The sequence below is a fragment of the Papilio machaon genome, chromosome 17 (genome assembly GCF_912999745.1).
Source record: "Papilio machaon chromosome 17, ilPapMach1.1, whole genome shotgun sequence".
NCBI lineage: Eukaryota > Metazoa > Arthropoda > Insecta > Lepidoptera > Papilionidae > Papilio > Papilio machaon.
Genome location: NC_060002.1, coordinates 5075262 through 5087297, shown reverse-complemented (window position 1 = coordinate 5087297; position 12036 = coordinate 5075262). Strand labels below are relative to the sequence as shown.

General features: G+C 35.2%; 2 protein-coding genes across 3 annotated transcripts in view; both read left to right on the top strand.

Annotated features, from left to right (window-relative positions):
* Positions 1-2474: 2474 nt before the first annotated feature.
* On the top strand, positions 2475-7033 carry LOC106721631 (CLIP domain-containing serine protease 2). The gene is made up of 7 exons (XM_014516617.2): positions 2475-2626; positions 4470-4606; positions 4866-5031; positions 5211-5383; positions 5712-5820; positions 5897-6074; positions 6759-7033. The coding sequence occupies exons 1-7, from the start codon at positions 2569-2571 to the stop codon at positions 6994-6996; spliced, it is 1059 nt and encodes a 352-aa protein (XP_014372103.2). The 5' UTR covers positions 2475-2568; the 3' UTR covers positions 6997-7033.
* Positions 7034-8766: 1733 nt separating this feature from the next.
* LOC106721630 (CLIP domain-containing serine protease 2) overlaps positions 8767-12036 on the top strand; it is a 30793-nt gene continuing 27523 nt past the window's right edge. Inside the window, exons 1-5 of one of the 2 annotated variants that reach the window (XM_045681840.1) lie at positions 8767-8954; positions 9309-9436; positions 10561-10768; positions 10852-11039; positions 11915-12023. In XM_045681840.1, coding sequence (XP_045537796.1) covers positions 8894-8954; positions 9309-9436; positions 10561-10768; positions 10852-11039; positions 11915-12023 — 694 coding nt within the window. In that variant the 5' untranslated portion in view covers positions 8767-8893. The remainder of the gene's footprint in view (positions 8955-9308; positions 9437-10560; positions 10769-10851; positions 11040-11914; positions 12024-12036) is intronic. The other variant, XM_014516615.2, reaches the window with a different exon arrangement.

Genomic DNA, 12036 nt, shown 5'->3' with positions numbered 1-12036 from the left:
CTTTTTACATACTAGTGATCAGTTATTATAAACATCCAGATTAAATCAATGGTGAATATTAACACAATCTTGGTTGAATAAGATATAATTGACAATCGATTAATGCTGATTAAATATTGCTTTGGTTTTGTGTACTTTTTTTTTTTCATAAGGTGGCAAACGAGCAAACGGCCACCTGGTTTCGCCGCAATAGCGAGGCGACCGTTGCCCATAGACATCTGCAAATGCAGATGCGCTGCCTACCTTTAATCAACGGAGAAGAGGATGCACAGAAAGAGGATATTTCTCTTTCCTATGCGTCCCCTCCTCCGCCAAATCCACTTCCCCTTCCCATCCTTTCCTAATAAGAAAAGGGTGGGAAGGGAAAGAGGACTAAAATTAGGCCTCCGGTACCACACTCATCAGACGAAACGCGGAATTGCTTCCACTTCACGCCTGTCTTCTGTGTGGTCGTGGTATTGCACCGGTCGACCCGGCCAATTTGTGCACCCAACAAATGTTGTTGCGGGATCTACCACTGTTAAAACTTTTTGAATTGATGATGGTTTTCTCGTCTTTGTTTACAAAATGTTTAAAAATAAACCTTCAAAAATAAAATAGCAATTCTTCATCAGCGAACAATAAATATGTTTGAAAAAGTAGTGTTAAGCACAATATTTGAATATATCCTAAAACAGTTGCATCAAAAACTCCTATCACTCAAAATAATCAATTCTGTTTCACAGAAACCAGAAAATTTTGGAAAGGGATCTACGATAAAAGAAAAGTTTGGGAATATCTGTTTTAGACTAGTTAAGAAATTATTAAAAATTTGTTTATTATAAAAAAGTTTTGTTCCCTAGCGTTAAAACAAAATCCCTGAGCAAAATTTGGAATTGATATATTTCTCTTATTCATTAATTTATATTTCATTAATTTATATTCTCTCTAATATAAATGCTTTCTTGGAATAAGAACATTAGGTTGAAATTATAATACCGGTTTGTCATCTTGTAAGTTCACAAGAATAAATCGCTACCATTGTAACAAATTGTTGATTTGAGTCATTTGCAGCTACAAATTTCCCATCGATTAACATAATTTAATTACTCAGTTTACATTTTTAACAAATATAAATTAAACAGCAAATACTCTAATATAAAAGAAACAGTTAATAATAAGTTTCCGAATATTTGCATAACTTTAACGATTTATTAATAAAAAACATATTACCAGTGATAACAGAAGTTAGGGATTTCCATTTTGCAGACATGACACATGTTTATTTATGTATTATGTCTTGAAGTATATTTATGTATATTGCTTTACGGTTACGCACATTGTGGCTGTCTTAGGGTCCTTTCAGACAGATCGGGAAGAATAGCACAGAAGATTTTTGCACCGCAAATAAAACTGAGTTTTATACAATTGAAACAAGATTTTATTTTGCTTCGCATAAAGTTCAATTTAATTTGCAAATAAAAATCTGTTCTGCTCTCCACCCTAGTTTGTGTGAACGGACTCTAAGTTCGATTGGGATATCCCTTTTTATATTTCTGTTAAATTCTAATCAAACATTAACTTACTCATCCTACCTAATTCGAAGAATCACGTTGCTACGTTAGTAGCGGAATAAAGATGTACGGTAAGAGTTTTACATTACAGTGCCAAAAATTTATCATATATATTATTTGTATGTGGCCATCATGAGGGGGGATTTTGCCATAATCGCCACGCTTGACAGGCGAGTTGGCGATTATGGCAAATGGCAATGGCGATTTTTATGGCAAACGGCTGATGGGGCCGCAAAGTACTGGAATGGCGGCCACGTACAGGTCGACGTAGCGTGGGCAGGCCTCCCGCAAGATGAACAGATGATCTGGTCAAGGTTGCGGGAATATCCTGGATGCGGATGGCACAGGACCGATCATCGTGGCGATCTTTGGGGGAGGCCTATGCCCAGCAGTGGGCGTTACGAGGCTGAATGGATGGATGATTATTTGTATGTAACAGCATAATATTATGATAGATTATGAGACACTATTTATTTGTTAGCTTGAGTGGAACTTATTTTACGGGTATTTATGTATAACTTAAATAACGGTTAGATTTCAAAAAGTTTGGAGTTAGGTATTCGATTCTTCCCCGGATTATGAAGGTGCAGTCAGTCGGGTTTATATTTATAGTTTCTGTTTAAGCATTACTTTTGTAACCATTTTAACTAACTTTAGGATTTCTATACGATACGGTATATGACGATATTCGAATGTTCGGAGTCGCACACAAAACAGTTTGGTCAGAAGTCTAATAACCTCAGTTATAGTATAAAAAAGCTAACTATTGACGGGACAAATAATAAAAATATGTTAGTAGGAAATTTGCAGGTATTTGCCTTAATAACAGGTATAAAGCTTCAATTCCACATTATGACTAAACACTATATAAATGCGTATATAAGTACACACATAAAATAATGAATCACTCACTCACATCACTGAAGCCTTGGTCAGTACGTCAGTAGCTGCAGAACCTCCGTGGAGGTCTGATGTGATTGACCTTTTGAAATAAGTAAAATATTCAATTTTAAACATGTTAAGTATTGTGTTATTATTTATAGTTGTCTCTGCAAGTGGCCAAATAATTCCAAGTAAGTCATATTTTTATTATAAAAGATGTGAAGTTGAAACTGTTTCTGTTATTAATCTTATTATTTTAATTTCTCGATCCTCGTTAGATACACTGCTCCATTGTATTTAGATTTCGTTACAATAAAAAATAACCAGTGAATTTTAAGTTAAATTACCACTTTTTGTCGGGACTTATTTCTAAAAACATTCAATCTAGTAAGACTCCACGGATAGTAACATGTAACGCTTTTTGTTAGCATATACTTTAATAGAGGGAAAATTTAAATATCTATTCGGATACTTCTTAATCCTATCCAAATTTAACTAACGAAAATCTAAGGTTTAAAATGTGTACCTTCGGTTTTCCATAAAAAAAAATTGTAGGAAGTGGCAAGAAATACATAATATATTTATTGTCAAATGTCCAAACACTTACTTTCAAAAATTATTTTTTCATTTTCCGTTAATTTTTAACGGCTTATAATAAACTAAATTAATAAAAAAAAATGATATATATTTATTCTGGTCGTTTAATCTAAATATGAAGAAGAAGATCAGAACTGACTTATTTTTCGTTGACCACGTGAAATCCACCAATAAAAAAATAAGGTACATGATAACATAAAAAAATATGTCACTATGATATTATTATCAACTTTTTTTCATTGCTTGTTACTCCAGGTAAACTTGAAAAGTTTGCAATAGGGTATGATTCAAAATAATAGAACAGCAGTATTTGAACCTACGACTTCTAGATCGGTAGTCCATACCTATTAGGCTATTGCCGCTTTGCATACGTATGGTTTAGATAGTTTATAATAACATTTAAAAATTAATTCAAAAATCAAAACATAATTATAAAGTCAGACAATAATTATATCTAGTTGATGCTCAACAAGTTACACCGGTTTTATGAATAAAAGACAAGGCGACCAGGAAAATGTTGCAAAAACCTTAGTCCAACCGTTAACTAACTTTGCTTATGTTTTTTTTTAACTTGTCTGAAATTATTTACGTACGAAAACTATAAATTGCTTAATTATTGCAAAAGCATTTGTCAACTATTTTGCTTTCTATCTCATTGTCATCTCCCAATGATAAAAATCGTACTGAAACATATTGTTAGAAAAGAAAACTATTTGAAATACTGAGAAAAAAAATAGAGTCACAATAAATAATCCCAATTTGCACATTTACTTTAGTATAAAAATTAAGATTAATTAATTAAGATTATTATATATTTTTATAAAGTTTAAAAAACAAACTTTAATTCTCGATCAAAAAAAAATTCCCACACTCGTCACAAATTGTAGGTATTAGTATTATATTTATAAATGCCATCTTGTAGTCATGAAAATTACAAGACGATAAAGAGCTGCAACAGGAAAACTATAATATTTACGTATATTTATATGGGTATTTACTTAAATATATTGCATACTGAGTCCTGTCAATAGAAGGTTTGGAATCACGGATTAATATATATGACCTCGGATCACCTTTCACAACAATAATTTTTATATGTTGTTTTCTATCGGACCACTTCGCTGTATACAAATTCGACTCGTTCGTTCACCACTAATTTTACAAGAATTTTTCAATGTCACTTTTTCTTCATTTGTTAAAACCTTTCAATAATCCCAAATAATTAAGGCCGCCGTACACAGACAGCTTCTAGCATTCATTAGCGGCAGCTTCAAGCAGTTGAAGTGCTTCCATCAGCATTCTGTACCGGCGACAAAGCAACAACAAATTGCAGTTCGTGTACAGCGAACGTCAACTTAGTACACCATATCAATTCAATTTATACAAGTAAGAATATCCTCTTTAACCTACACTTTGTAAGATTGAACGTATTTCCAGGGACGTGCAATGACTGCAAACTGCTAAGCGCGTGTCCGGGAGCGGTCTATCAAGTTGCCAACTACAAGAACAAGCATACGGAGGAGATCATCAAGAGTTCCGTTTGTTCTTCCGAGTATGTCAACGGTATCCCAAAGGTGAATTATCCGACTGACTTCAATCATTTACTTCTTGAGTGTGCCATCAACGTAAAATATATTATTCCTTATTACTTACTACATAAAAAAACTGACAATTATGCAATTAAAAGTCCGTTTTGATATTTAAAATAGTTTCGTCAATGGACGCTTATCATGATAATCGGTGAAAAACGACACTTAACCTAAAGGAGAGGTTAAAAAGGAAGGTAAAAGTCCATCTACCACCAATATAATCTCTTAATTCGTTGTTTTCAAGGTATGCTGCTCAGCATTCCCGCCTTCTCAGGAAGAGATCGACAACCATCCTAACCTACATCTACTCCCGAACGAGTGCGGGGAGATAGAGGGAAGCCAGATTGTCGGTGGTGAAGCCGCCAAACTGTACGAGTTCCCCTGGATAGTACTCATATCTTATGAAACACGTATGTTGAACCATACCTTCTTGTGTTCTATCATCTCACATGGTGTTAATAATAAAAGATAATGCTCTAAGTAAGGTGGCAAGCAGAACTCTTATTTATAGATTTTAATAGAGAAACTGTTCCTTTACACCCAGTTCTAAAAAAATTGTTCAATTTATTTATTTTCTTAATACCTACAGGTATCGGCAAACAGTTTCTTTGCGGAGGAAGTCTGATAAATTCCTTGTACGTTATGACGGCTGCTCACTGTGTCAAAGACAAGAAGATTGCCGGCGTCAGAATTGGTGATTACGATTATTCAACCAAAATTGATTGCGAAAAGGACACCGAAATATGCGAGTCTAATTTTCAGGTAAGAAAAGAAAATTCATGTTCAACACCATACAGACGAAAACGCATTAATCTTAATGCATCGTGATTTCTTCTTTTCATGATCCACAGCTTAGTTGTTATATAGGTAAATCTACAAAACATTTTTACTAAGTAACTTTTGGATAAACTTCAGTAACGTCCAGGTATTAATTTATAGTTACGAGCTACGAATTAATTCAAAATAATTCTTAGATAAATCCAAAATGTCTCCAAATACCCTCGAATATATTTTCTATGCAATAAACTTCCACCTCTAAGATTTTATTTATCTGAAAAAAATAAATGAATATGTTTTCAAATATTTACAGGATATTGGAGTATCGGATCGAATTATTTATCCTGCATACCAAGGCCCACCAGTTGTCCGTCACGATATCGCACTACTTAGATTGAAGAGACCAGCGGACCTTTCACGTAGTATGTAACAGCTTTAAACTAATAAGAAGTTTATGTTTCTAACAAATCTCTTAAATAAATTATTATTTTATGTTAGGAAACTACGGTACGATCTGTTTGCCTACATCAAAGAGGCTGAGGGAACGCAATCTCGACGAGGAAATGGCTGTGGTCGCTGGCTGGGGGCTGACCGATAACAACACCGTGTCCACGCTGCTGCTCAAAGTTACGGTGCCCATACGCTCCAGCGACAAGTGCAAGCAGTACTATGGCAGGTACATGAACTAATGATGTCCTTCTGTCTAGTTTTCCTCATATCAACAAAGGCCACCTTCATCCAAGTTCAAAAGTGGGCGACCCGTATGGTGCGATATCAGACGATAGACTTGAAGTGGAAGTAATTACGTGTTTTGTCCGTAGGGTGAGTGTGGCGGAGGCCCAATTTTAATCCTCCTTCTATTTGGCAGAGGTGGGGACTCTAGAAATGTGGTCATATCCTATTTCTGTGCGGCCCTCCTATTTCGATTAAACTTAAGTCACACTGCAAATATGGATGTCTATGGCCAAAGGTCACTTCGTTTTCGAATCGACGGCCTTTTTCCTTCCACTTTGTCAATGAGTACAATTTTTTCGAAGCTATCTCTGTTTTTCTTGGATTATCTTGAGACAGATCCGAATCAATGTTATTTTATTTCTATTGGCAAACGGCGGCTCGCAATTTCGCATGAGTTGCAGCTGAGAACATAAGTTTGGTAATCCGTACAGAAAACAGAGCGGTGGACACAAATGTGCGCTTATAAGAATTGAAATGAATGGAATTAGAAAGGGAAGGAAGAAAGGGTAGAAAGTGGAAGTGGAAAATCAGAACTTCGGTTCTAACATCTATTTGAAAAAACTTCAAATTAAACAGATATTACAGAACGAATCTAAGTCTACAGCTGGTTCTTATTCACTTACAGAAATACTAAAGAAGACGTCACGAAGACCATACTTTGTGCAGGAGAGCTGGGTAAGGACTCCTGTAAGGGAGATTCCGGTGGTCCACTGATGGTGGCAGAGGAAGTGGACAATGTGTATAAGTACATCCAGCACGGGATCGTCTCCCACGGACCCAGTAAATGTGGTTCACTGTTCCCAGGAGTATATACCGATGTCTCTTGGTACATCAAATGGATATTGGACAGTATCAGACCGTAAGACATTGTAATAAATTAATTGGGCAATAAATGTAAGTGTAGATAATTTTTGTTTTATTTTATAACAAGCGGATGACCGTGAATTTGCCAGCGCGGAATTAAAAAGATGTCCGCTTCTAGCGGCTACCTTTACGGCAAAGTTCCGTCAAATTTAACTAGCCATTTCGGATATTGCCCAAAACAAACATGAATTTGCAGACAAGCAGTCAAAATATCTGGGCTTTGTTTAAACAACGCACACAGATAATATTCGCGAAATACCTCTTAAGAGATATTCTTTTCGTCGTATGGCTCGTTTTTCTATGGCAAATGTGTTTAATTTTTTAATTATTGTTTGCGTCTTAATATAATATTTTTGTTTTGTTTATTTCACATATTATGATGTATATTTACAATAAGACGACACAAGAGATATTTATTTCGTATTTTTTTTACTCATCCCAAACTTTCATTGTAACGAAAATCCATTTTAAACATTTGGTGATATCTACAAAAAAAAAAATATCCAGGTATTGTAGTATTGTGGATTCATTCAATATATTCCGTACGAAGTGTATCAAAAACGCAATAGTTAATATAATTATTAAATTAAATAATATATAACTGCTTTATTGTTACACTCATATATAGGTATACAATTATGTGGAAGCCTTGTTTCCTGGACTAGAGCAAAGCCCTGTTATTAATAATCTATATATATAAAAGAAAGTTGTGTTAGTTACACCATTTATAACTCAAGAACAGCAGAATCGATTTGACTGAAAATTGGTGGGCAGGTAGCTTAGAACCAGGAAACGGATATAGGATAATTTTGACCCCGTTTTCTATTTTTTATTCCGCGCGGACGGAGTCGCGGGTAAAAGCTAGTTTCTAATGATTACTAACTTAAATCGGTAGGTACCTAACATTGAATTATTTACTCTTCAAATAGATGATAGTATATTTTTATATAGTTTTGGCAGTGGAAATCAATAGTAACTACAGGGGTTAAATCCTTACCAATAAAGTTAAGATAACAGTTTCCATACAAATACAGACAAATCACCGCTTTCGCGGGGATTCCGTCTCGTAAATGTGTCGCGAATAACGATACTGCTGCCGTATATTTTAGGTGTTAACACTGAATTTGTCTTCAATTTTTTGCTCGCGAATTGTGAAACTGCGATAATTGTTAATAAGGTAATTTGACCATCAAAGAATATTATAGCGAGGAAATAATGGGTAGAAAAAACACCTAAGATGGTATCTTTGCTTGCGCAACTTGGATGTCCCACAAATTGCAATTTTGAGTTACTGGAATACTTAACAATTAACAGTCGCTAAAGGCTTGAATTAAGTTAAAAACAATTATTATCGAGATGAAATAACTCCATCTACTGCCTGCATTTTTAATATTTTACATAATTTAACATAATTTTACTCGTTAAAATCTATCTTGGAATTACTTTCACAATTTTACACTGTCGGAAACAATCATGACAATATTAAATTATGTAAAACGTCCAGAAGTATAGCTAATACTGCAGGAAAAGTGACAACGAGAACGTTCCGCCTGATGTGTGACTATTGATCTTGTCACGTAACTTACATGTACACATAATTCATTTATACACACTGCACAACTATTTACTTTTGGGGCATGTCAAATCTTTAAAACTTGTATTAAGACTTTTCGATCTAACCTTTATAATTAAATAATATGAGAGGACTTTATTTATATTTTGTAGACCTCCGATAAGGTCAATAAAACACAGTTAACAATAAAGTGGGTAAAACCAGACGACTGGTAAGAAGCCATTCAGGAAAAATTATGTCCAGAAAATATAGATTGATGTTGGCAACCAATATCGGGCGTAGTTAGTATCGAGAAAGGCACGGCAAGTGGACGTGTCTGCACGATGCGTTCACACCCCACTGTATTGTTCTGTGTACTCTTCGCGGCCCTCACCGCTGCCCTCAGTGAGTACAAATATACATTGAAAACTATTTACTATTACTTGCTTCTTTTATAATTACTAATTTGAAAGTATATGTACTTGCAAACACTTAAGTGTTCCTTTTTTCAATCTAAGATTTATCTTGAACAATACCAGTGTCAGGGACCTTTAAATTAGTTAAAATTTATAGTTTTTTTTATTTTTTTGCCATTGTCCGATATAAAAAATAAATGAAAATGTAAAAAATTCTTTACTATTATAAAAAAACTTACGGCACTACATAGATTCGTGTTATAAATAGAGAAGAATAAGTAATTTTTTTAAACAGTTAAGTACTAAGGTTGTTTAAAACAATATATTTCTTTTCCAATTACAGAACAATGCGACGATTGTGTTAAGATAACAGATTGTGCATCGGCAATACAGCTGCTCCACACAGACAGAAGTGCGGCGGCAATTCAACAACTGCGAAATGCACTCTGTGGTTTTGAAAGTGTTCATAAGGTTATCCACATTCACATTAATAAACAAACATTAGAAAGACTACAAGCTTTACAAAAATCTGTAACTACTGTTTATTCATCATGAGCAAAGTTATATAGAACTGTGACCATAAGGGAAAACATTAAGACGCTGTTTTATATGTCATTCGGACTTTTGATAACTTATCAATTGTACGTGTAACTGGACTTTGTAATTTTAGAGTCACAAGTTGCTATTCGAATTTATTCGGAAAGTTAAAACCCGTACAAATATGTAATCTGTTTCTAAATATTCTATCTATATCTGTATACGATTGGCATTGAAGAATAATACAATTTAAAAAAAAGATTAATAAAATTTAGTAGAAAATTTGAGAAGTAAAAGGTTAGCGTGATATGAGCATGTTTGTTTTGGGCTGCGCTATGCCGCCCTCTCGTTCTCCCCTGGCGTGTTTTGGCCAAAGACGATGTTTTTCTTTATTTATTAAAATAAAATTACAATATATCTTAAAACTACTTAATACATTTTTTATAATTGCATGACATTAAATTAAATTTTAGAAACTTATATATAATGACTATTTAATAAATAAACTATTAATACATGAATTTTTGGAATTGAAAATTTGACTAGTATGTTATGTTTTATTTCTTTGGATTACTGTATTTTCTATATATTTACAATGTTGGTATGGGCATGTTATGAGGAGGAAAGAATCGCATGTGGCAAATAGGACGTTAACTATGAGTGTAGTGTAGACCTACCTCTAACGGTCTACCCCTCCATACAACCGTAGAGGTAGGCTTAGGAAGAGATGAATGGATTGCGAGAAAGGTGACATGATCAAGAAGGGGGTGACAATGGATATGATGGCAGACAGATTGATTTGGAGGACGGAAACCTGGTGCACCGACCCTACGTATGTAGGTCAAGGTCAGGGAGATGTTGATGATTATTAGAATTTAAAGGCTGGCAACGCAGTTTCTATGGTGATGCGGATGTCCATGAGAGTCAATAGACACTACTATTCATCAATGCCAATGCATCTTTTTTACTTTTTTTTGTTGCTACCAGAATCGAATTGAAGTCATTAAATCTAATGATTTTTTATATTATATATTAATGCTTATATATTTTGTAAATAGGTGTGCTGTTCTGATTTCTTGCCATCTCGATTTGATGGGAACTATGCAATCGAAAACAACGCACTAACATCTGGAGACGAAATCGAAAATCATCGTAATATACGTCTTCTACCAACTGAGTGTGGCGATGTAGACGGAAACAGAATTATCGGAGGAACCAGTGCGGGCCTATATGAGTTCCCCTGGCTGGCTCTCATTTCATACAGAGGTGAGTATTGTCAAATGTTAGCTGGACCCACTGAGAACGGGAATTTCAAATGATCTAAGAATTTTGACCGCGTTTGCTTTTAGTTGAAGATGGAAGAACTTTGAAGTTTAAATGTGGAGGCTCAGTTATAACGGCTAGGTACGTGCTAACGGCCGCACACTGCATCTACAACCAACAAGTAGCAGCAGTTAGAATTGGAGACTACGACATAAGCCAACCGGTAGATTGCGTAGGGGAAGATGAAATACGTGAATGTGAATCAAAATATCAGGTTATATGCGTTTTTTATCAAATATGTTTTTTATTCTATCATAAGGTGGCAAACGAGCAAGTCAACTAAATCCGCCTAAATAGCGAAGTGACCGTTGCCCACAGACATCCGTAATTGCAGATGCGTTGTCTACCTTTAATCGACAGCGATTCAGGATTTCGCGACAGACAGACACAGATGCGAGGGATTCACAGAAATAGGTATATCCTTTATATATTCCCTTCCTGTGTGTCCCCTCCTCTGTCAAATCCACTTCCTCTCCCCATTATTTCCTTATAAGAAAAGGAAGGGAAGGAAAAGAGTTCTAAAATTAGGCCTCATGCACCACACTCATCAGACGAAACGCGGAATTGCTTCCATTTCACGCCTGTCTTCTTTGTGGTCATGGTATTGCACCGGTCGACCCGGCCTATTCGTGCATCCAACAAATATTATTGTTACGGGATCTACCACTGAATATATTATCTGCATCCTTGTAATTTATGGCATCTATTAAAAGGCAACAGTCCCTTCACTATTTTAGCGGTATCACGTTGCCACTCGGTTTACAGCATAGGGGTGGCGAAAGAATGGCGCCTTCAATGGCACGCGACAAAATATTTTCGGCATGTCACTGATTACAACAATCGTTATGCACGACGAAAAGACTTTGAAATAGGCGTAATATGAGGAGGGATCAGGATTCCTACGCTACTAAATGTGCGCACAATACCAAAGTCAAGATTATTTGATGAAATGTCTAAAACCTCGCTTAACATTCCTTTAGAAAGATTCACGCTGATACGTTACCTTGTTATAGGAGATACTTAATAGTTACTTTCGGACTACTTGATGATGGCTGGTATGTAACAATAGAGTTCTTGTTTCTGCAACAGGATATCGCCGTTACTCATCAAATATCTCATCCCAAATACGTCATAGCACCAATAAGTCTGAACGACATCGGTCTGCTACGTCTCGCTACTCCTGTGGACTTTTCTTACAGTAAGATTAATTT